The 24,226-nt window shown below is 39.9% G+C and overlaps 2 protein-coding genes across 4 annotated transcripts in view; both read right to left on the bottom strand.

Annotated features, from left to right (window-relative positions):
* Positions 1 to 11: 11 nt before the first annotated feature.
* On the bottom strand, positions 12 to 6,643 carry atf1 (activating transcription factor 1). Of its 3 annotated transcripts, none has more exons than XM_042403137.1 (8): positions 6,464 to 6,643; positions 5,488 to 5,591; positions 4,204 to 4,326; positions 3,951 to 4,048; positions 3,729 to 3,862; positions 2,597 to 2,788; positions 1,550 to 1,703; positions 12 to 870 (listed from the first exon to the last, which is right to left on the bottom strand). In XM_042403137.1, the coding sequence occupies exons 2-8, from the start codon at positions 5,584 to 5,586 to the stop codon at positions 726 to 728; spliced, it is 945 nt and encodes a 314-aa protein (XP_042259071.1). In that variant the 5' UTR covers positions 5,587 to 5,591; positions 6,464 to 6,643; the 3' UTR covers positions 12 to 725. The 3 variants fall into 3 exon arrangements, with proteins under 3 accessions (XP_042259071.1, XP_042259076.1, XP_042259083.1); XM_042403142.1 differs by lacking the exon at positions 6,464 to 6,643 and adding an exon at positions 6,302 to 6,395; XM_042403149.1 differs by lacking the exon at positions 5,488 to 5,591.
* A 1,279-nt stretch (positions 6,644 to 7,922) lies between these two features.
* Positions 7,923 to 24,226, bottom strand: part of dip2bb (disco-interacting protein 2 homolog Bb) — a 40,402-nt gene continuing 24,098 nt past the window's right edge. Inside the window, exons 9-38 of the mRNA XM_042406594.1 lie at positions 23,953 to 24,044; positions 23,266 to 23,376; positions 23,031 to 23,154; positions 22,559 to 22,668; positions 22,256 to 22,358; positions 22,105 to 22,169; positions 21,298 to 21,391; positions 21,094 to 21,213; positions 20,860 to 20,974; positions 20,335 to 20,474; positions 19,819 to 19,955; positions 19,622 to 19,702; positions 19,379 to 19,506; positions 18,932 to 19,046; positions 18,605 to 18,806; positions 17,889 to 18,001; positions 17,001 to 17,081; positions 16,738 to 16,861; positions 16,503 to 16,624; positions 16,090 to 16,201; positions 15,374 to 15,483; positions 14,376 to 14,506; positions 14,113 to 14,281; positions 13,838 to 14,008; positions 13,666 to 13,727; positions 12,852 to 12,909; positions 12,665 to 12,739; positions 12,388 to 12,562; positions 12,033 to 12,156; positions 7,923 to 11,213 (exon numbers count right to left, since the gene is read on the bottom strand). Of these exons, the coding sequence (XP_042262528.1) occupies positions 10,961 to 11,213; positions 12,033 to 12,156; positions 12,388 to 12,562; positions 12,665 to 12,739; positions 12,852 to 12,909; positions 13,666 to 13,727; positions 13,838 to 14,008; positions 14,113 to 14,281; positions 14,376 to 14,506; positions 15,374 to 15,483; positions 16,090 to 16,201; positions 16,503 to 16,624; positions 16,738 to 16,861; positions 17,001 to 17,081; positions 17,889 to 18,001; positions 18,605 to 18,806; positions 18,932 to 19,046; positions 19,379 to 19,506; positions 19,622 to 19,702; positions 19,819 to 19,955; positions 20,335 to 20,474; positions 20,860 to 20,974; positions 21,094 to 21,213; positions 21,298 to 21,391; positions 22,105 to 22,169; positions 22,256 to 22,358; positions 22,559 to 22,668; positions 23,031 to 23,154; positions 23,266 to 23,376; positions 23,953 to 24,044 (3,617 nt within the window). The 3' untranslated portion in view covers positions 7,923 to 10,960. The remainder of the gene's footprint in view (positions 11,214 to 12,032; positions 12,157 to 12,387; positions 12,563 to 12,664; positions 12,740 to 12,851; positions 12,910 to 13,665; positions 13,728 to 13,837; positions 14,009 to 14,112; positions 14,282 to 14,375; positions 14,507 to 15,373; positions 15,484 to 16,089; positions 16,202 to 16,502; positions 16,625 to 16,737; positions 16,862 to 17,000; positions 17,082 to 17,888; positions 18,002 to 18,604; positions 18,807 to 18,931; positions 19,047 to 19,378; positions 19,507 to 19,621; positions 19,703 to 19,818; positions 19,956 to 20,334; positions 20,475 to 20,859; positions 20,975 to 21,093; positions 21,214 to 21,297; positions 21,392 to 22,104; positions 22,170 to 22,255; positions 22,359 to 22,558; positions 22,669 to 23,030; positions 23,155 to 23,265; positions 23,377 to 23,952; positions 24,045 to 24,226) is intronic.

The raw sequence follows: 24,226 nt of genomic DNA on the forward strand, positions 1-24,226 counted from the left end.
CATACTGCATATATTGAGTGAAAATATATTTATTTACTTACAGAATCAGCAACATTTCATACACTGTTTGTTCTTCTTCCCCGCCCCTCCCAAGATGTACATAATAAATATTACCTGGACACTGTGCTTTTTCCCTGATTGTCTAAGTAACTGCCAAGAAACAACCAAATAAACCATACTCATTGTCATCTTTTCTATTACCCTTTATATTCCATTGCACAAAAATAAGGAATGACAATTGTAACATCTCCTTACGGGGAAATAAGGGGAATTGCTGGTTCACAAAATAAACAGGAATTATGTCTGTGTAGTAATCATACAGTCAAAATTCTGAAGATGCTGTTAGAAGATTAAAAAAAAAAAAAAAAAAACTCCAACAGCAACATTTGTAGAAACACAAGAAAAAAAAAGGAAAGGGACACATTTAGAAATTGAGATTTAAAGCTCACAATTTCAAACCTCCCATCATTAAAAATGTACACAACTATAAATGTTATAGCATTAGCAAATTTAAAAAAACAGTAGGTGGAAAAATGGCCAATTTCTTTTTTTTATTTATAGATATATTTCACTGCCATCACAAGTCACTTTTATATCAAACAGAGTAAAAAATCTGGAGGATCTCAGCCTGAAATGAAGTGTTCCCGGAAACCCTGTTATGTCCAAAAGGCTGAACTGTGCTGCTGCCATACTACGACTCAATCTTCCAGCTCTATTCAAACAGGTTATCCTGTTTTAACGCAATAAAGGTCCTTTAATGTTTTGAGTTCCTCAATCAGGGTCTTGTTTTGGTTCTCAAGAACAGCTACGCGGTTTTCCAGACATTTAACATATTCCTTTTTCTTCCGCCGACATTCACGGGCTGCCTCTCTGAGGGAGGGGACAAAAGTACAGTCAGTCCAACTGAAAGATTATGCAACCAGTGCACCAGTATACCACAATGTAAACTTTGTCACTATTGTGACATAAAATTACATGATAGTGGATTTTCTCCCTATCACCCACCCCTAGTTACTCACCTGACAAAAACTACAGTTATAACAATATCATATGTGCAAGTAATAAAAATAATCACCATCAAATACAAACTGTTGCTGGGCTCAACAAAACTCAAACAATGGAGTCACTGCGTCCCGCACTAAATCTTGTTTACCGTAACCTGTTTGTTTCTCATGCAATAGTCCTCCTGTGCATTGTTCAAAACTACAGAGAGCTCTGCAAGTTGTGAGTCTATGACCTTTAACAAACTAATGAATGACCTCTGAATCTATCAAACAACAGTGTTCTATATTTTGATCTTTTTACGTCTGACAAAACAATTCACAACTGTCCAACAAAGGTGTGAACCAGGATATAAATATCAGAAGATATTTATTTCTCAAGTGGGAAGCAGAACTTGCATCATTCATCACTATAGAAATTAGAGGAGCATTAATTACAATCAATACATTGTTCTTCTTTTCTGCATCTGTCTGAAAATGATTTCCTCTGTCCACAATGTTTGGGAGACTTTTACTGTCCAAAAGCCAGAAATAAATTGTACATTTACCTGTTTTTTGCAAGCCTGATTTCCCTCTTCATTGTTGGATCATCACTTTTGCCCTGAGATAGTCCCACAGGAGAGGTCATCACTACGGTCTGAGGCAGCGAGCTGGATGTGGGCGCTGTGCGGATCTGGTATGTTTGCACCTCTCCTCCTGCTCCTGAGAGAAACACCACAGTCAAAAGATGACAACAGGAATCATCAAAGCCTGTCTACACAGCGTGCACCACTAGTGAAGTTTAGACAGTAACTATTTCCCCGCATAAAATGAGGACCCTTCAGAAATGTTATTTCACACAAGCACAAGATATTTTTAAGTGAAGATTAACATGTGGTTCCTCTGTTAGTAGCTTAGTAATATCTTCATGTGAGAACGTCTAAATCCTACTTTCTAACCATCTCAAATCAAATCATACTGTTGTAAGTAAGGCATGTTAAAGCCACTTTCCACCCACAGTACCACTGCTGGAAAAAGACAAGAAGTTGTGCTGATGTAGACTATTTACTACAGGTACCATTGAGCAGATGAAGTATGAAGTCTAGTTTGGAGGCTTACAGACGCAGAGACACTACATGGCAGTTTATTCTTCTTTGCAGCAGGATTTTAACACTCTGGAAATTTCTGCACTTGCACAACACATGTTGGTGTGTTGCAAGATGAAACTGAGCCATAATCAACTTTTTTTGCTGTATGACCTAGTTTGTTTTTCCTTATCAGAGCACTCCAACTGAAATAAATATGGTGATCGTATTTCTGACACAGTGCTATTGTCTGCATGAATGTTTGACACTTCTTGTATCTGCCCAGCCACCAAATTGTGTTCCTACACAAATCCTACACGAAAATGTGAGTATACATAAACAAATTATGATTATTATGATTATCGTTACTATCATTAAGCTTTATTTATTTAGGAAATCTCATTAAGATCAAGATCTCTTTTACAAGAGAGACCTGAGAGCAGGTTACATATACACAGGATTACAATAAGATTCTATAATTAACTTAAAAATGTGGGGACATTTTATTAGAATATGCCATTGTTTGCTCACCTTGTACAACAACCTGGTTGCTTGGCACCAGTATCTGCTGTCCGTCAGGGGTCTGGGCATACTGAAGGATGGTGGTGCTTTGCTGGGCTCCACCAGAGTTGGCCATAGTAACAGCCTGCAGTCCCTGCAGTCCCTGAAGGGCTTCAGACCCTGGACTTGCCAGCTGGATTGCGCCATTAGCGGCTATGGTAACTAGAATAATCACAAAGATGGTGTCAGATTTGGGTAAGGCACAAAGTAAAAATTTCATTCCAGCTAGATAGGTTAACATTCTCTCTTTTTTCAATAGATTTTTAAAAATCACTGACTTTATGGGAACTTGGCCCAGTAGGCACTTTGGCCAATAGCTGGTAAGAAGTTAGGTTTCTGCTGGGCAGCACTGTCTCGTGAGAATACCAACACTAAGGCCGTATTCAGACCAAATCAGGTGGCGTGGTGTACAGCTGCAGGGTTGAGCAGAGGTGTGCTTATTTGTGCTATAGAATGTAACCGCTGTGAAACAATCAGAAAATATTTTATTGATCTGACTCACAGGCTTTCTCGCTACCACCACTCCCTCTCTTCATTCACTCTCTAGCTCACTCAACCACAGCTTCTCTCTCTCTCTCTCTCTCTCTCTCATCTTTTTAAAAATTAGTTGGGAAGCCGAGAGAAAATTCTAATTTTAGTTTTAACGTTATCAAACAAAGAGAAATGTCTTCCCTCCTCCTAGTAACATCTTTGTCCTCCCTCATGGCAGAGTGTACAGCTCTGATCAGTCTGATCTCCGGCTGTGATTGGCCACCGCAGCCTTCAGCCGCAGTGACGTCGGGTTGCGTTTCTCCAAAAGTTGACTCTGGCTCAACTTTGTGGCTCAAAATGCCCACAGGTGAAACACACTACCCCATTCAAATGAATGGGAGGACCAACATTTTCGCCACACCGCCTGATTTGGTCTGAATACAATATAAAGCATTCAGTAAGGAATCATTCATAACAATGATTATATACCAAATCAAGGTTAACTTTGCTGAAAACCAGACTGGTGTTTTTTTTCCGTGGTCAACAGATGTGTAACATATAACAAGGAATTCTCTAATTCAAATATCAACTGCTTTTTTATGCAAATACTACTGAAGGGAAAAGTTCATACTATACTGGCCGCTGCTGGTCTGGTAGATTGGGGTTGTGGGTACTGTAACACCTGTCACTCCTGTGGATGCCGGACTGTTATCCTTTCCCTCAATGTGTGTCACTTCCTCAGATGAAAGTTCATTTAGGATTTTTCTAAAAGGTGAGAATGGGATTGTCACTTGAAGTACTTTTCATCACACAAAAGTTTTTGTTGTGTCTGTGCCTTTATTTCTTTTTTTACCTGTATGATGGCCGTCTCGCCAGTATCTCTCTGGTCTTTTGCGCTGCACTTCCACTGTCTGATGAGTCCTGTGAATCTTCACTATCTGAACACTGGGCCTTGAAAGTGGGAGGTGGATTAACAAAGTGCATATGAGCAATTGTATAAATGGCAGATTGTCAGTTTATAAAAATAAACTAAGGAGACATATGAAACAGAGTTAATCATTTATAATCAATAATTACAGTGCCAAGAAAAAAAAAGGTGGTCTGACCTGTGTATTCTGCACCTGAGGGGACTGAATGACTGAGGACTGTGCAGACTGGATCACTCCTTGAACCTGAAACTGACCCCCTGGCAGCTGGACAACGGTCACAGGAGAACCACCCAGCGACATCTACAAAAATCCAAATACAAATTCGAATCCACAAAATACAGTATATTTGTCATGACAATTGCCTTCCATCGTTATGTTTAATTAAGAAGCAACTTGAGATTTTACTCATATTCTCACCTCTCAAAACACTCAACACTCAGAGCTGGGTCAAGGGTGAATTTGCACTTTTTCCCCCCCACTCACCCCTAGTGATGTCTGGCCATGAATATTATTTCAATTATATGTGGATTTTTGTTTGTGACAGACTTCACTGTTAACAGTTTACTATATCTTTGTTCTACTAAAAAACATCCCCTTAGTTATCCAGTATTAGTAATAGTAATAACACACTTTTTGCAAAGACAAGTTTCTGTTGAGATTTTTTAATGTCATTTTTCAATTGTTTGAGCAACACAATCATTATTCAATGATTTCCCTTTCCTTTTGTACCATCCAAAATGTTCTAGATGGATATCAGTAAGGATACGTGGAAATATATTTTGGGCAACCTGATCCTTTTAAATGTAATTTAAGAAACTTCATCCAAATTAATACAATCTGGATCTTGTCACAGATATGTATATCTTCATTCACTTGTATTTAGAGCAGTCACATGGAACGTGTTGACATTTTGTTTTTACCAGCACCTACTTTAAATCTGTAAAAGTTGAAAACCAAGCTTATAATATGTCATAAACTTAGGCTGTGACTTCAAGTCTTGCCAATACAGACAGTTTGCCATAGTCAATATGAAACTTGGAAACACATCAACAAAGATTGAGTACAGATCCAGTAATCCCTTTCTTATTTCAAAAGTAAGTACATAAACTACTTCAAATGGTACTGTGTGAATGATGTTATACTGTTGAAGGTATGGATTCAGTTCCATTTGTCTTTCTCTAACTTTGCTTATCAGGGCTGACAAAATAAGAGGCATGGGGAAGCCTCTTAATTCATCATTATATACATTTACATGACTGTCCCATTGGAGCTATGTCAAATTTTAAGCTGTATGAAAGAAAAAGTGAACAAAAACAAAAAACGTAACAATGAAGTGCTTTCTGTGAGCCATTTATAGCCATAGTGGGCCAGTTGTATTAGCACCTTAAGAGCTTAAGTGGTGATATATTGCATTGCTTATATAATATTTTAATAGCACAGTGAAAGTCTATTACTAATTACCTGTTGGGCTATCTGTGAGAACTGAGAGGTTGTGATGGTAGTGGGAATGGTCGTAGTCTGTGACTCTGTGCCATTGCTGCCCTGCTGTACTTCTTCCATAGTCACTGGGAATAAATAAATCAATGTTACCGTTTTATAATTGCTCTAGCTAATGTAAAACAACAACTGTAGTGGCGGGGTTGCCTGTCTGCCTGCTGGAGCCTGTATTCCGCTTTGGCCTGTACGCTTCATTTATACAATATTTGTTGATAGAATTAACAACTGTTCACAACCAGTGTGGCAATGATCAGAACGCTATCAAATCAGCTTTCTTACATCACCCAACTGTTTAATCTACCTTGGCATTATCGCTAAAGTTAAACTGATGAGTTCATGACAACTAAAAATCGACTTCCTCGTTAGTTCATTCGTGTTAGCCAATACAAGTAACCTGGAGTTACGGAACATAGCTAGGCCCGACAGACAGTCAATACTGCTAACTTTTTTCCCCTTGTAATTTAGCTAACTGGTGTTAATTGCACAATTTTATAAAGTGGAGTAACTCCGTCCCAAACAAACGTTTACAGCCGAAGTGTAAAGTTATCCTTTGAATCACAACTGCCAGAATGTTCGATCTCACAAATGTTAGCAATGCTAACGTTAGTTAACTGCAGCTAACGTTCAGTTAAACGGACGTTAACCAATTTAAACCGTTAAAAAACAGCCGTTTAGAAGCTTCGCGCGGTGCAAGTTTGGTTACTCTGGTTGACAGGATGGATGAGCTTTTGTCTCAATGAGCAAATATGTGTAACTCTGTCACTGGCACGCAAGTTACCGCGTCAATAGACGTCAGCGATACGGGGAGCCATTAAGCTAACTACACCTTCCCTTTTCGTAAAACGGCGAGGAGTTGACGGAGCAACAGCCGCCATTACCGCCACAGCAGAGCAGACAGCCAGAGGGGCACAAAATTACCGCTCAGGCAGCCAAAATTTACCTTTCAAAGGCCGCGTAACTGCTCTTGTTCACAGCGTGGACTTCGTGCAATTCGTGTATATACTTTGACACAAGAAATACTTGGAAAAGTTACTTAGCACCAACGGCTAACAGCTAAAAATACAAAGATGTCAGCTAAAAAAAAAATAGCTGACCACTTTTTTTTCCCAAAGGAAGTGGGCGGTGCTGACTGGCAAAGACGCATTACGTAATAGTGTCTTTGAGCTTTGTGATTGGTGAACAGAGTTCGAGCATCTGCTACATTCAAAAGTACAGAGTGGAAAAAGTTACAAGTGATACATTAAACATACACCATTATTTAAGAAAGTAAGGATACCTGCATTATTCCTACAGGATTTCTTCACAAATATTTCACATTTTCGTATTCCTGAGGGACTGTTTTTGTAAAGGCTGTACTTTAGTATTCATTGTATCCTACTTTATACTTAAACACATTTCACTGGGCTTCACACACAAATCATGTGGTTGTTTTATAAAATATCAGTAACAGTAAACAAAGCAGTTGAAATTAACTTCGCCTCAACCAGTTACAGCCTTAAAATGCTGCTTACACATTATTGCATCAGTAATAATAATCAAATAATGTAACACTGACATAATGAGTACTTTCAATGTGTAAAGCACATTTTGCTGCTAAAACCTCTGTACTTCTATATAAGAATAATCGTGAATACAGGACCAATACATGTAGTATTTTCACATTGCTAGATGGATTGAAAAAAGGTTGGGCCTGTAACCCTCTTGGATGTGGTGTCTTGAAACCATACCAGTACAATGTAATCTACAGTATTTTAGGACCATGCTGATGTTTTAACTCATTTACTACATTCATGTCATGCATGGTTAGTGATAATCCTATTCCAAATCCTGATGTAGTGTTTTAAAATTCCAAAGGATGTTTCCCAGCTTCCAGGTAGCCTTTGGATCCCATTAATTTCAGAATAGTATGAAAATAAATCAAATCAAATTTTAAACATTTGAAGCCCTGAAGTTGGGCTGCCTGTCTGAATTAGTTTTACAGTATTACTTTACAAAATTCTGGCCTTTTTGGCAAGCCATACACAGTGGTCTCAGAGCTTCCTCTGGTTCAATACACAAAAGCTTGGTTCAGAAATGTCGGCCAAGTTTAATTGAGCCAGCAGAGGAAGTCTTTGATGTTAATTTGAATTTGCCTATTTTGCAAAAAGACAACAAAAAAAGTTGTCCTGACCATTTTCCATCACTGCCAGTTACATAACGATGACAACAAAGAATAATTTGAAATTACAAAACTTATCAACCCCCTTTTATATCTAAACTGGCTGTTGGCAATGTCAGAATTATGTGCTGTTGAATCTTGGGAAACATCCTGTACAAGACCTCGAACACACCAACCTGAAAATGAAACACTGTGTTGAAACAGACATGTTATATGGCTACAACTGACAAACTTTATCCTGACACACTATGAGGCATCATCGCTAAACTCATGAATATTAAGACACCTGAAATGATTAAATGCTTTTGTTTATTCCGTATTACTTTTACATAAAGTATAAAACAAAGTACAACAAACCAAAATAGAAAATAAGTGAGAAAAATGGGAAGGAGTGTATCACCTTGATTTCTTAACTATATGAGTTAAAATGTCTCCCTAGCATTAAAGATTCATCAGTGGATCACGCCCTCATGGACCAGTTTAGAATTCACCAAATAATTAATATACAACATATCAAGAGTGCATACACAAAATATCGATAGAACAACTGAAGAGAGATGAATACAGTCTTAAGTACACTACTGGTTAAATTTCATCAGTCTCCTGTTCATAGTTATTACAAAATGTATAAGCATCATGTATATTTCACCAGACTGTACAAGCTTTGAAATTAAATTGCACTGTCATTGGGATTGCATAGTGTTAGAACTCTGACGGAGAAAAAGAGCAGAAACCAAAGGAAGCCCTTGTTGACTTCCCAGCAAAGCAGGTAGATGGTAGATGGTTGTTAGTAATGCCTCTTTCTGCTCATTAGATTTGCAGGGTCTGCCTTAATTACAAGGAAATTCATTTGGACAAACGTCTACATTTTGTGGGTATTATTCACAGATTGCACCAAGGGACCACTTGGTCCATCCCTGTGTTAATATGAGTTTTGTTCCCTGAATATGCAATTTCATACATACGCTGTGTATCACTCTCCCACTTGTGCCTCATGATGAGATGTGTCTCAAGCTGATTTCTTCTTGTGCTCGGCTGAGTCATGCAAACATTCTGCTGCAAAAATTGGACGCAATGTTAAAACTAAGATGCAGTGCTATTTGTCTTTTTTCTAGTTGGACTTAATAACTGGGCGAAACCAAATGTCAAGCGTTATATTTCTTAAGTTATGAACACATTTAATGAAACATGAAATGGGGATAAATAAATCAATCACTCAAATGTTGAGTCCCCGCAGGTCCTGCTGTAGGTACCACCAGTGCAAAGTGCAGTAATTCAATAGGTAATATTCCTCTTTACGAGGAAATGATTAAACATCCCTCTAACTTTGTGTTTGGCATGACTGAATGTTGTAATGGGACAGATCTACGATTGCAAAAGTCTAAAAATGACAAAAAATTATTTACATGTTGACAGTAAGGGTTCATCACTGAAATACAATATAATCCAGTACAAAGAACCTATAAATTATGGCAAGGAGCACAAGAAAAGCACAAAATTGCAGGAAACCAAATACAATTTGCAAATACATGTTGATGCAAATTTTTTCTAATTTTTTTTCTATTTTCTTACAAGTACTTTGCCAATCAAGGGTGTTTCAGATGTGGCTCAGCTTTGCCACCGCATCCACAAGTGCTTATAAATCCAGTGACTGAACACAGAACATAATCCAGATACATGATGACTTGCCGCTATGGACTACAGACTTACCAACAACAACTTTGTTGGAATTTAAAGTAATTTTTTTTTTTTTACAAAGTTCCACAAAGACAAAATACATTTAAAATCAACTTTGAGTGTGGAGAGGAAAAAGGAAAGGGCCAACTCTCAAACACTTGCTCTATTACGCAGTACAGAACTGAGAGGGGATATGACTGTGCAATACAAAGTACAATGGCAATAAAAATTAGATGAACAGTCATGGACCTTGTTTTTTTTTAAACATTTTTACAAAATAACCTGGTAGCCTGAAAACAGTCATGATATTGGTTTTAGTCTTCTCCTCACACATTTTTTAAATGTTTTTATGGCCTTCGGGAAACGTTCCTGGCATTAACTCCTCAAACGAGATTCCTCAGAATAAAATATAATCCTGAAACGTTAGTTATAATGCCTCACTGTTATAATAAAATAGACTTTTTTTTGAGAAAGTGCAACATTATATCTATCCTGATTAACAATGATTAATAGTTATTCATCTTTACCCTCCATTATACAACTAATATTCCACTTCAAAAGTACTGTCAAAGCTGTTAAATCTTATATACAATCCTCTCTCTGCTACTGTTATCATCTCCCAGCTTGGTTAACTCTCCATAAACCATCAACTGAGAGAGATGAATCAAGCATTTATACATTTATACAATTAAAAATATCTATACAGTAACATACAGTATCTAAAATACAAAGAGGCCTTTGTAGGTACAGTACAGAATATGGCCTCTTTCCTCTTTTATTTTGATCCCTTTGGATATCTGTCTGTCAGGATTTCCACTACTAATCAAAGCCAAAGGAAAATAAACAGCCATTAACAACAGATTAATTAAAATTTAAGATAGGAATGTATGGCTGAAGTTTTATAAGGCAGGAAATACAGTATATTAGGGCAACAAAGTTGTGAAAATCTATTTGGCTTCAATATCATGGGACAATATAAGCTATCTAAATAATGCACACAGACTGAGACTCACTACTAGTTTCACGTTTCGCTGTCTCATGCCCTCTATTTTTTTTTTTTTATCCATGTTTGTGAGAAATGACAAGGGCTCGGCACATGCATTTGTGTGCGTCTGTTTGAAAGCTGCATGTAAAAAATATTTCAAGTTGTTGATTTAAGTGTAGTAGCTCTTGGAATCAGTGTAGACACAAAAGGGAAAATAGGTTTGTGGTAAGTACATAATAAGAAAATGTATTTTCACAGACATTAATATAGAATTGATTTCAAAAGTGGTCCTGTTTTATGTGTCGCTTCGCCCTTTCCCCAAAAAGTGCAACAAGGACTTTTTTTTTTCTTTGCTGTTTGCAGCAGAACCATCCTGGCAGGTCCCATTTGCAAAAATCTATCTATAAAACACAGTGAACAGCTCCAGAACATGGCAGGTCCAGTCACAGACATGCAGTGGCCAAGATATGCTGGTGTCACACAGGGCTGGGCGGCAGTACATGCTTTTTGCCTTGCACCATTTGCTAAGCCAGTAGCAGAATAGAGAGCCGGGATGATGGTGCAAAAGCATCCAGACTGTGGATAATGGCATAACAAGCCCAGACCACCACAGCCCCTCACATATTGTAAGCAACATAGATGGGATCCAGCTGGTCAGCGAGGAAAGAGTCCCGAAGATGCATGCGTTGCTTCTCTCCCCTGGAGTTGATGGGTATAACGCCAGGGTCCACAATGACCACCACACCCACAATGAGGTGGTGCTCCTCCAGGACTACGTTGGTTATCAGAGGCACCAGGTCCAGTGCATCCTGCTCTGAACCACACAACTCCGACACCACCACCAGCAGGTTGGTCCACGTAAACACAGCACTGCAAGGGTCAAGAATAAGGTATGACATTTAACCAAAAATCAATGTTAAGATGATTCTCCATTACTTCAGTATGTGGTTACTTAATTTGAGTTCAGTAAAAGGTATCACATTACACAGGTATTATCATTTACACATCTTTCAGTTTCCCTCATCTGTGAAACAGACTTTTACTGACAAACTCTGCACATACATCATTTTGCACAGTGAAGTTCAAATATCCAAGAGAGCAGTAAGTATAATCTCTGTAGGCAACGGGACAAGATTTTGGTACCAGAGGTGTTCTGGTTTCCGTTTATGGTCCGGTTGTAGTCCAAGTAGTTTTAACCAATCACATTTGAGCAGACTTTGGTTGCATGCAGGTAAAGAGTCTGTGCAAAAGAGGTGGAACACATTGGCTGAAATGCAATCTCAGAACCCATCGGCTATCATCTGATGACAGTTTAGCTTTTTATTAGCTTGTTTTTAATTTATCTACATTCATATGCATGTATCTGCTTATAGAGATTAGCTGAAATGTCGTCTGGGCTGTCTCAAGTTGCTAATCACACTGTAAGCAATGACCAGCGCACAGAAGAGGAAGTCTTGGCCCGGATATCCGTTATTCATTATCCGGATATCCGCTCACTACAATGAATGTCAGACAGATGGACGATAGATTCCAAGATTGCAACAAGGAAAACACATTTTTGAGTGAAGGGGGACTTTAACCATATGGAGAAGCATTAACGTGGTGGATTTTACCAGTCAACATTTAGTTTCAGAAAATGTGTTTCAGAAAACTAAATGTTGTGCATAATGTATATCAAAGCATTCTCACCTCTCAGCAATACTGCGGTGAGCCCGGGACACTGAGGTTTCAATGTCAATGGGGTGGTAGCGCAGCCCTCTTAGCTCCAGGGTCTCATCCAGGGAGCCCACCACAAAGAGAGCATCATGTCGATCTGAGCACAGAGACACAGGGAACATAATCAACCCAGAGAGGTAAGTAGACAAAGTGTGAGAAGGCTAGACATGTGCTTACAGTATTTCAGTCTGATACATTTGAAGGTTTCATTCATTGTAACATTCAGTATAAGGCTGTTTATCATCTATAATCTAGCTGATAATAAATTCATCAAGGCTTGACTTTCCCAATAAAATCTATTTTCTTAGTTCTGTAAGGGTCTGTTTACCACCACTGGCGTCCAACAGCTCGGTCCTCTTCACAAAACCCAAGTATCCGGTCCTGGCCCATAAGGTCTGCGGGTCTCCGAAGCTGAGCTTGGTGTTGAAGTGGTCGGCCTGGAGACTCTCCTCTCCATAGATGGTGTAGTAGCCACTGGCATTGTGAGGGCTGTTCACCCAGACCTGAGAGAGAGAAGCATACACTGGTTCACAGCTGGTTTCAAACTGAGGAACATTTTACACTTGGTTTTGTGACGATACTGCCTGTTCATGGCTCCCTCTCACCTCTCCAAGATGAGAATCGCCGAGCGGGCCTCGGGTCTCTGGATTCACAATTATCACTCGAACACCCGGCAGTATCTGAAAATGAAAGTAATGTAGAGGCACTGGGGCAAACGTCAACATGCACAACTTTAACTAAACAATTCATTAACTGAATTTACATCACTGGAGTACATTTGGAATATCTCACCTTGCCAGACTCCATTAGGGGAAGACTCTGAGGTGCTCCTCTCTCCACCAGCCTCACTCTGAAATGGCCAGCAACACAAACACACATAAGCATACATGTACAATCATTCATAATTAAAACTTGTACCATGCAATACTACCGTTGTCTATGATACTTTTTAAGTTGTCCATTTTCTTGATCTTTAGTTCTTAATTTTTTAATATATCTTAGTGTCAGACATTTAATTCCTGCGTTAGTCTTGACAAAGGCTGATGGACTGTATGAACACCAAGAACGATGGAAAAAGCACAGGACTTTACCAATTTACCTATTGTATTTTTATAAATATATTATCATGTTGTAATTAACCAAGTCAAAGCAAAAGTTGACCATGCAATGTTTTTCCCTAATGAGGATTATCCATCCATCCGTTTCTATACCCAAGCTTATGAGATTTATGTGGAAGTTGTTTTCTCTTCTCACTGAGTATGTAAGGTTTAAATTAAAAAAAATTTAAATTAAAAAAAGACTAAATTGAATCAGATTCTTAGCTTTTAGTTAAATTAAATATGAGACTGTTTTATGGAAAAGACGCTCCACAAAATTATAATGAAGAGTAAAAAAACAAAATCTATCTGCTAAGCATTATTGGGTTGATACATGATGTCACAAAGTAGACTTCAAACACTGCAGGCACATCAGTCTACAACATCAGCTAAGACCTAAACTCTGACATAATACAATTCAAGGTCTTGAATTTAGAAAGCTTAAATTATGACACTCAAGACTTTGCAAAGGCTTTGGAGTCCCACTAGTTGAAATAACATATTCTCACCTGTCATGGCGGAGGGACTTCATGTCCACATACACTGTACAGGGATCAGGACCAGTGGTGCCCTGTGAGACACAAAGAACAGGTACATACAGGTCCCACTGGTTTTCACTCTAGGAATTATTCACAGTATAATTGTACTGAATGTGAGTCCAGGTCAAGTGGGTTGGTGTACCTGCAGGCAGATGGCCAGGTTAACTCTGGAGCCAAAAGCAGTGCTGACGGCTCTGGATGACAGCCCCACGTCCTTAAACAGCTTGGAGAAGGAGTGTGAGAGGGCCAGGCGAGGGCGTTCCTCTGCTATCACGACACAGCTCCGCACACATGACAGGTTCACACCACGGGCCTAAAACACACAAACACACACACACACAGTGAGTGACTGAAACCATGAGCAGATTTTGTATCTGTCATGATTCATAATTTTCTCTCTATATATGCAACCCCCACCTTGAGTAACTCTGTCTGCGTGCCCAATCCTTTAGTGCAGAGCTCCATGACAGAGTAGGAACAGAAGGTGTCTCTGATGCGGTACTGACTGAGCGTGCTCAGCCACAGAGACAAGCAGCTTTCCAACTCGAAGGGAGGAATCAGGATGGACTGGTGACCTGAGTAAACACTGTAAGACAAGACATAAAGAAGAAGTGTATGAATGGAGAAGAAACATTAGAGACCAAAACCGAAACTGTACTGTAGGTGACGGTTCACTGTACCTTGCGAGGCACCACAAGACAAAGCCCAGACCACAGTAAGGATCCAGGCAGATGGCTATTTGGCGAGAGGAGTACAGTTCACACTGCAGCTTTATAGAGCGACAAAGTGCACTGACCGCTGCATGAGAGATCTGACACAAACAGGGCGATACATTAGAACATCGATGGGAAAACTTACAGTATATCTTCATATAATGGTGGCTGTACAAAAATGCCACTGGCCTGATTCTGATCTGATTCTGATCTGTGATTCTGTTACCTCACTCTGTGGTGTGGAAAGGGTCAACTGGCTTTTACTTGGGACACAGGTCATTTCAGGTAGACTGTACAATAGATGAATGAGTGTTCTCTCCATTATTTTTTCGGCTCCTGACTGACTGATTACGCCACTCGCTGGGAAGTCATTGGCAGTCATTTACTGTTTTTTGGTGAAACATGGTGGCTGAAAACATTCTCACAAAAATGTATGTAAATATATACAAAACTAGAGACTTGTTCATAGGATTTTACAGTTTGCAGAAGCACATGTTTTGCTATTACCTAAACCTCTCAAAGGGTAACAGGCCCAGCGCATATCTATGCGGATTAATTGATTCTCATTGAATGTTTTCCAGACTTAATCGGTTTTGCAAGATGTAATCTGGCTTCATGCACTCATGATTCTGGGGGACTGACAAAAACAACCTGACAGTCACCACCAGTGTTTCAGATTGTTGTATAATTTTCTACTGTACCTACAATGGAAATATGTTAGATGGTACAATATGTATGTTTAGCCAATTACACACAGAAAATAAAAATACTTCCATAAATGCAAGGATCCCTTCACTGTAACAATACTCATATTCTTAAAGGTGTGGAAGCTAAGTGAATGAGGGAGACGGTGAAAGACATGTAAGAACTCTGCAGCTGGATATGTTATAGTATGTGGATATTGAATTGGGATGAAGGGAGAGCATCACAGCAGAGTATTTGAAAGTGAAGCTTGTGTGTCTCACCTTGACCCCAGTGAGCATGCCTGTAGTGGAAACACTGAAGTCCAGATAAGCTATCATCTCTGCTGTGGGCGGCTTATAGATCTGTGGAGGCCGGCGGCGAGGAAGGTCATCTGCAAATAAAAACAGTCGTGTTTTAGAAAGAAGAGAAAATTATATTAAGCAATAATGACACAACAAAAATTAATCATTTCTAAATGTGCCTGATACTGCCAATTATTGTTTACAGAATATTTATTGGTTATGCAACTCATTTAAATTCTTGTCTACCCACAACTTTGCCAAGCCACTGAGCAATTTTGATAATAACCGGAGAAAGCATTGCAGAGAAATGTCCCACTTCCTGTTTGTTGTTCATGCTGCAAACTCACAGTAAGCAGCCTGTAATAACTCACGAGTGTTCCTGACAGAACTGTGCTTTTTATACACTATCAAATATACACTCACTATAATTACTACTGCCCACTACTGAAGCTTATTTTATTGTCCTAAAATAACTATTGTAATCAATGTTTATATTCCTAATTTAGACTACAGTCACTTTTTAAAATTACAAATAACTGCACATACAGCTCGGTATTACAAGAATTTGACATTCTGCCAATGTTCTTGAGAAAAAAAGTATTAAAAATCCTGTTGATAAACTATAATAAGGGGTATCCAGTATCTTCATGCAATATTCCCTCATGGCGTGTATTGAGAATTTTTTGGTATCTTACCCGTGTCAATGATTGTTGGCCATGTTTTAATGTTTACAGATGCAGCAGCTTCTTTGGAGCGCAGAATCCGCATGAGATTTTGAGTCGTGAGGATACACGCTGCTTTACTGACCTGGAGACACAACACAAAAAATGAGTGACAAAAACAGTCCTAAACACTCATAAACTCAACATAAATTATCTTCCCAATATGACATAACCCAGGACACACATACAGTGTATGCAAGATGGCCTTAGAAATAATGTACTGGAACTTTGGAGGTCCAACCCAGTTGAAAATAATGATAATAATAATGTTGCTCAATAATAAAATGAGGAGTAAGTTCTTGTAGGTGGCCAGATCACTATAAATGTCCCACACTCATGAAAATGCATAATTGGACATGTGCAGAAGAGCACACCCGTACACTTACATCAATAATCATGCGGACAGTAGGCAGAGTGGCTGCCAGGTTCTGAGGGTGCGGAGGTCTGACGTTTACAGGAACGCATCCAGCGTAGAGACAGCCGTAAAAGGCAGCAATCAAATCAATACCTGAGACAGAGATGGAGGACACAAGTAGCGTAAAAAAAAGAGAGAAAACCATCCACGTTTCACAATTATTGATCTCAATGTGACACAGACAGGAAGCCAGAGGCAGAACCTACCGGGAGGATAAAGCAGCACTACATTCTCTCCAGTGTTAATGCTGCCTTTCTCGTTGAGCGCTGCGGCTATCTTCTCTGCACGCTTGTGAAGCTGGACGCAGGTCGCTGTGCCCACTGCCACACCCTGAAGGACAGGAAGGAATGAGAGTGAGAGATACTGTCTAAGGTCACCAGAATCACAAGGTGTAATTCGTGTGGAAATATTTTGACATTGTACTTGTGCGTCACAGTTAAATTGACTTATGGACAGATCAATGTGGTACCTTGGCATTAAGAAGCACATAGAGGACATGGTCTGGGTCTGTCTGTGCCCTCCACTGTAGAGCCTCCGTTAAATACTGATGCTGGAATAAAAAATATATATAATTAGGTGTGCTTTGTGGGTGTGCTTTACTGAAACTTAATACTTTATTACAAACACAACCAAGCATGGAGGGCATTTATAAGGAGGGGTTTTTGTGCTGATGGAAGAACTGAACTACCCTTAATAAAACTAAATAAAGTGCTGCTCAGAGACGGCAAACCTCAGTAGACAGCTGTCTGGCATAAATTATCACTTGCCGATGTGCAAGCAATTTATAACACATACTGTGAGCCAATCCAGCTCTTAAAATAATGAACAATAATTTAGGAAGTGAAAGGTACATCTGCAATGAAACAAGAACGTGCATATCTGGTAACACAGATAAAAAACAATCAAGCATGCAAATTTTTGCTTGTGTCACAAATTAAGACAAGCACACAAAATAAAACCACAATACACTATAAATTAAAGTATGACAAGAATAAACACAGGTGTGGGGGAGATGCCAGAGGGGGCCATAATTCTTACCATCACAGTGGGCCACATACAGAGCTACATCCAGAGAGAGACGAGAGCAGAAAGAGAGAAGAGTCCAGATTTTTTTTTTTTACATCTCTAAAAAACGGAACTCTATCTGAGTTTAGGCCACTGTTACACTGGCAGCAGAGAGTCTTCAAACCTAACTATTTACCATCATAACACATTTTGAGCATTTATACTGGTCAAGTTTCCTGCTGTTCCTGAAAGACATGCATGTGGCTCTTCCGAAGATGGAAATGTGGTTAAAAAGTTATCCAATTGAGAGTTAGAGGCTAGTTAAAAGCTGGAGTGATCATGGTCAAACTACCTTCCGGACGAGATCCTGGTCTTCAATCATGCCGAGGTCCCTGCCTGCAGCCTGGGCAATCCTCTTCCCGGCCACCAAGTTGCCCACCATCACGGATGCTGGACCTACACCAACTACAAAAAGAAAAGGAAAAGAAAAAGAATGTGAGAAACACATAGAAAAGATAAGAAGAAAGGAGGAACAGATTAAAAGAGGAAGAGAGGAAGACCGGGCGGAAGACAGATATCAATGTTCGTAAATACAGATTCACATGATTAAACCGAGGAAACCTTAATACCTGTCACCTCAATTATAATCCTGTCAGAATCCACCATGACTTCAATTTTTACCTCACAGGAAAATAACATTAATTCAGTGTGAATACAAAGAGCAAAACTGCATGAAGTATTCAGGTGAACAGACTTTGCCTCACTGGATTACTGTGTTCAAATATGCAGACTGTGTAACATTCGCTGTACTTTTGCAAATCCAGGGCCAATGTGGCAAAAATATTAATTTCCCACATTCAGACACTGGTGAGTGTACATTATATAAAACTTCTGACCATGCTCTTATTTAATGACAAACACTTTGTACCCTTGCTTGCTCTCACATGGGACAGGGACGGCAGTTTCAGGAGGAATTCTAATCCAATCTTCATGTTCAGCATAGTAAAAACAAACCTCCTCCGCAGGTACAAATATCCCATTATAAAACAGCTTAATACACACACGTACCTGGCTGCTTCTGGCGGGGTTTGGGCAGGTTGGTGACACAGGTGTGTGGACACATTAGGATGTTGCAGGGGTGCAGGCTGCCGTCTAAGAAAAACTGCTTGGTGTCGGAGATGTGGATGCCACCCAGGGGTGTTTTAGGTAAGGTGTTGGCTTGGACCAGAGCCAGGCAGTAGAGGCCCACCTGGTGGATACTGTCGATAGCCTGCAGAGGAAACCAAACAATGCAACGTGGTTTGTTGGGTAGTAGCAGACTGCATGAAACACATATTGTTTCATACTAATTGCCTCACAAAAAAACATCTGAAAGAAGATGAGGAAGGGATTAACCTGAAGTACTCGGCTCATCCACTGGAAGCTGTCCTCCTCGCTGGCATCTGGCCTCTGCTCCGCAACAATCACTACCCTCTCATCATAGAACACGGTCACCGAAAACACAGCAATCCTGACACAAAAACAAACACTCAATGATTATAATAACCATGCAGGCAGGGGTTGCTATATTCTGAAGGTGAGAAAGTCAGAAAAACATCTTGAGTTTCCCCTTCTGCAAAAACTGTTTTGTGCCTGCTATGTTTCCTTTAAACCACCAGATGTCAGTAGTGATAAATAGGATTCCCTCTTGACACAGCAGGCACATGGCAGAGGGGCTCAGCCTGTTTCTACACTTTGTACTGAGAAGAATTTGGTGCACTTAAAACTACCATCCACCTTCTGTGGCAACACTTTCACAGCTTTTGTTGCACAGGCACTACCACATTTCGATGCCCTCCTCACCTCCCACGATACACAGTCTTGACTGGCTCCACGGCAAGCGCAGTGGCCACCAGGTCATCAGCATTGTGTCTCCGACCGCTCACCATCAGCAGCCCCTCAATCTTCCCCACCACGAAGATCAGGCTGCCCTGTACAGAACACGGGACACACAGCAGGGTCATTATTAAGTAGCAGAAAGGGAAGGTTTCCAGAAAGGCTCATGTTACCACAGATGTTCTACTGTAATGAAACAGTCTCACTTACTGGGCCAACAAACCCCAGGAGTCCTGACCGCACAAATGGAATCTCTCCAATGGGAACTCCATTAGCATTAACTGGAATCACCTGAACACAATGACACAAAGACAGAAAGGATGACGGAAAAAGAACTTAATTAACTCTACTGTTGTGTGAGATTGTATCAGCACAGGCAGGTTCTGGGTTTAACTCTGCTTTCATACCTCAAAGGTGTTTTTGGTGAGTCCTGGCAGGCCGTAGTACATGTTGCCTCCAGCACGGGAGTTGATTATTATCTCTCCTATCTCATCTGTTTTACACAACTGAGGAGGCCCGTCTGGTTTAACAATGCACATCAGAGCTGGAGGCACACAAAGGAATAAATGTACATTTTATGTCTGTTTTCTGAAACATACCACATGTGAAAATCAACTTCCAGTCTAGTCCACTTTTTTGTCTAATGCGTTCTTGTTGGTGTGTTCAGGCACTCAAGGAAAGCTCCAAAATCTGATTTGAAGGTTTGCTGCTAAACATCATTCTTATCAGACCTTACATTTCAAATACTCTTTTTCATAACATCTACGTGTGTTTATTGGGCATGAATTCATGACACCATAGCTCATGAATGCTTTTTGGCAGTCGACTCTCAAATCTTGGATGTCAGATTTTCCAACAAGCACCTCTTAGTCCTTTGTTTTTCATCCTTTTACTTCATTTTGACTGTTTCTTTCTGTTCTCACCTCCAGGCATGACATGTCCCACATCTTGCACAGTGAGGGCTGAGTTCTTGTCCTCGGTGTTGACCCTAATGACCCCGTGGCTCAGGCCGCCCATGGAAAGAATGGCACGGGCGGGGAGCGGTGCGCCCGGTAATCCCGGTCTACAAAAAGGAGAGTCTGATCAAACATGAACGTTTCCATCCATCCCATCTGTTCTTACAGTTAGCCATCTGCCCGCCCACCCATGTACGCCACCACATAGAACAGAGTATGTCTTCATCTACCCTGAAAGACCAGTAAAAATTAAAATCAACCTTGACTGTAACAGTGTGTCGTGCTTTTTCTTTGTTATTTTTTATCAATCATCAGCTACTGTCCTCTCAAGGGCCTTGGATTGAAAGGACATGAGGGTGGACTGAGTGAAGAACTGGGAGGTAGGTGGGGCAAGAGACTTGGAAGAAGGGAAGGATCTCTATCTTCAGGTTTTCATCCTATACAAGGCTGAAAAATTCAGTAAAAAAAGGAAAATATGGGTCAGTGTCATACCTGCGTATAGCTACTGTCATGGCCTCAGGGGAGGTGGCACAGGGACAGATAACCTCAGGCTTCAACCCGTGGGACTGGAACACGTTCAAGAAGGCATCGCAGGAAGACACCGACCCTGGAACGAAAGGAGAGGATGCGTCAAAGAGCGCTAGAGATTCAGCATATTACATCTGATGAATGCCGTTTGAGAAAACCTTGTTTTACAAAACTATAAAAGTCATATGAAGTACTCACAGGGGTTAGCACCATCAGCAACAATCAGCATACGCAATGACGCCAGGCTGGTGTCTCTCTGGTCCCGGTGAGCCATCATGGCCCAGTGCAGATCACGGCACTTCACCAAAGCTAAACGAGCTGCACCACAATAAGTTAGACATTGTTTTATAAATGTAATTCGTTACTTATCATTACTCAAGTGAAGTGACCGGTGTAATTTACCTTTGTGGATGTGGACCCTCTGAACCCAGGAGAGAGGACAAGCCTTCATCACTGCATAGGGAACACTTATAGTGTGTATCCTGTTCATCACAGCCTGCAAACACACAAAACCTGATTAAACAGCTAATACGGTGTATTATTATTATTATTACTATTATTACTATAATTAAGTTATTTTTCCCATCATGAGAAAAACAATGTTTTACTTAATTATGTTTTTAAATTCTGGAAAATGTTTCAAAAATATTTACTGAGTGACCACCTTCTTCCCAGTACTAACAGTCTCTCTGGTGAATGATTTGAGCAACGGAAATGAGTGAAAGAAGATAAAATTGTGTGGGCGGGCAAAGAAAAACAAAAGGATTTCTTTTCAAAACATACCAAATAAGGAAACAAAGACTCTTTAAAGAAATCACCCAAATTCATGAGCAGAAAGAAAAGAGAGCTTAACTCTCTGAAATCTGTATAATAAGAATAATTTATATGACAGGAGTAATGGAAAGAAAACAAATTAAAATATTATGGAATCCATGAGGTTTTATATTTTCGACCATCAGTCAGTTAAACTATTAAGTGATGAGAGCACAGACAATATAATCCCCTTTTCTGTGGTGATCTGGTGTAACTAGCATTATCTAAAATCACTTTGAAAGCATTACAGAGACACATGGATGACGTTGGTATTTATTTTCCTCATCACTTATTAGGGCAACAAGCCCTAAAAATCAATGTGACAATTTTGTGAAATCCTTTATTGAGCTTTCATGTGTATGCATCCATGTGTAGCATGCAATCACACACGCTCACCGTGAGAACTCCGTGCCACAGGCCCATGTCCTTTTTAAAGTCCAGGACATTCACTAAAGTTTCCCCTTAAAATGAGACACAAAAAAAGAAGATTTATAACAGCTGTGTTAATGAGGAAACTCGACAGATAAAAGATGACAACGGCACTCACCCTCACAGTAGTTGCAGGCCTGGGTCAGCGCCTGACAGTGGGTCAACATGGCTACTTTAGACACAGCCACACCCACCACTGTGCCCTCTTTACTCGCCTTGTACTACGAAACACAACAACAGAGAGGGAGCATGATGAATTTGTTCAATACAGTTCAATACAGTTTCATACTTTGATCAAAACAAGATGCAGACAACTGTCTGTTTTAAATGTTCCCAATTTGCTTTTATTGAGATCCAATGTTCTCTCAAGAAGATCACATGTAACTAAATCAGTTGACACACCGACAAGCAGCTCTGTTACCTCAATATATGCGGGGTCAGTGTTGGCGGTGGGGATGTGAGGCTGCCAGTCTTTAGAAGGCTTGGTCAGGTATTTTGAGTCTGTCACCACCCACTTAAGACGAGGCCAGCCTATCAGAGAAAGGCATCAGTGAAAGTGAATTTAAAGAAAGCAGAGTTATATTACACTTCAGAATATCAAAAAGGGATTCATTTCAAAACATTGTACAACCATTTTGAGAAAAACGATGCATGGAATTCATTGTCACATGTTCATGAAAATACAGAGTAGACTGTATCCTCCCTGCATAACAATTTTGTACACAAACAGTCTGAAGGTGACCTGAAACTCAGCTGTTACATGTTTTACTTTCAGCAATATTTCATAAGAGAGAGAGGAATTTTTTTCTCAAGGTGAATATATAATTATTGAATGATCTTTATTTTTTAGTATTTTAACAGATACTCCTCCATCTAGGAAAGAGCTTGCTGACCTTTAAATTGCAGTATTTCTCCTGTGGGGGTCTTGGGTAGACCCTTCAGACATATCTCACTCGTCAGAGCCAGACCGACACCACAGCTGCCGAGCAGAAACCCCACCTGGCTGATACCTGCGTCCTAAATACCCCCCAACACACAAACACAAAAACACACTCAGGTTTTTAATTAAACAGAAAAAATATAATTTCTTTACTCATAAAATGCACATTCCTGTGATGGTTTTCTTACCTTACGAGACAGTGGCACCTCAATAGGTACAGGTATAACTTCAGCCAAGAGACAGCCGTAGAAGGCTACCCAGAACATCCCGGGGTCATTGTTGGGGTACACCAGCGCTACCTAACAAGACATTAAACTTTCCATTTAGGACAGTCTTATGTTTTGCTAATATTTGGCAATTAGCTCTGTATATAAAGAGCAGTTGAGGTTTATGGGAGTGTTGTTAGTTTTATAGATATTTTTGTTGTAAATCAAAGTATTGGACAAAATGAAATGGTGGCACTAGAGGAAAAGTCAGGGGATCACCAAACTCATGAAGATTCATCCTTTAAACACCATGAATGTCTGTACAAAATTCTCAAAAACTCAACAGACTGACATTTCCATCCCTGGAGCCACACTGCTACCGTGACTACAAATAATGTAATACTTTATTATCCTTAAAGCTCCTTACAGTGTTTTATTTCTGCCTTGTACAGATAATTCAAAGGTCAGACACAGTATATCACTTCTGGAGCCGCAATCAGTTCAGGTGACTTCGCACAAGTTCAATTCAACGAGGCACACACTGTAAATACACAGATTAAATCAAGGCTTACAGCACCTGGTTGCATGCAAAAACTGCAAAAATCTATTTCTCTGTACCAAATTAATTTGTTTATTGTGTGTGTTTCTCTTTTCTGTCGCCGCTCTCACCCTGTCTCCAGGTTTAAGGATTTGCTCATTCTTGGTGCCCAGCTTGTTCAGGAGGGTGTACGCCAGCTTCACACTGCGACTCCACAGCTTCCCTAACAGACAGACGGTGGAGCAGAGAGGAAGAAGTAAGGTGGGGGTGGGTTGTACATCTTACCACTGCCAAAAACAAATCTCATGTCACAGAGTACACACATCTTTCCCCTATAGACCTAAACATAGCAATATTAATATGTACCTTTCAGTACAAAAAGTGTATAAAAGTAAGAACATAAAT

Source organism: Thunnus maccoyii, chromosome 3 (genome assembly GCF_910596095.1).
Source record: "Thunnus maccoyii chromosome 3, fThuMac1.1, whole genome shotgun sequence".
NCBI classification, from domain to species: domain Eukaryota; kingdom Metazoa; phylum Chordata; class Actinopteri; order Scombriformes; family Scombridae; genus Thunnus; species Thunnus maccoyii.

Excerpts from the sequence above, each read along its gene's own strand:
- atf1 (XM_042403137.1), bottom strand. The coding sequence starts at position 5,586 with ATGGAAGAAGTACAGCAGGGCAGCAATGGCACAGAGTCACAGACTACG. Across the intron at positions 4,327-5,487 it reads TCTCACAGATAGCCCAACAG|ATGTCGCTGGGTGGTTCTCC; the intron begins GTAATTAGTAAT and ends GGATTTTTGTAG. Across the intron at positions 1,704-2,596 it reads CAACCAGGTTGTTGTACAAG|GAGCAGGAGGAGAGGTGCAA; the intron begins GTGAGCAAACAA and ends TGTTTCTCTCAG.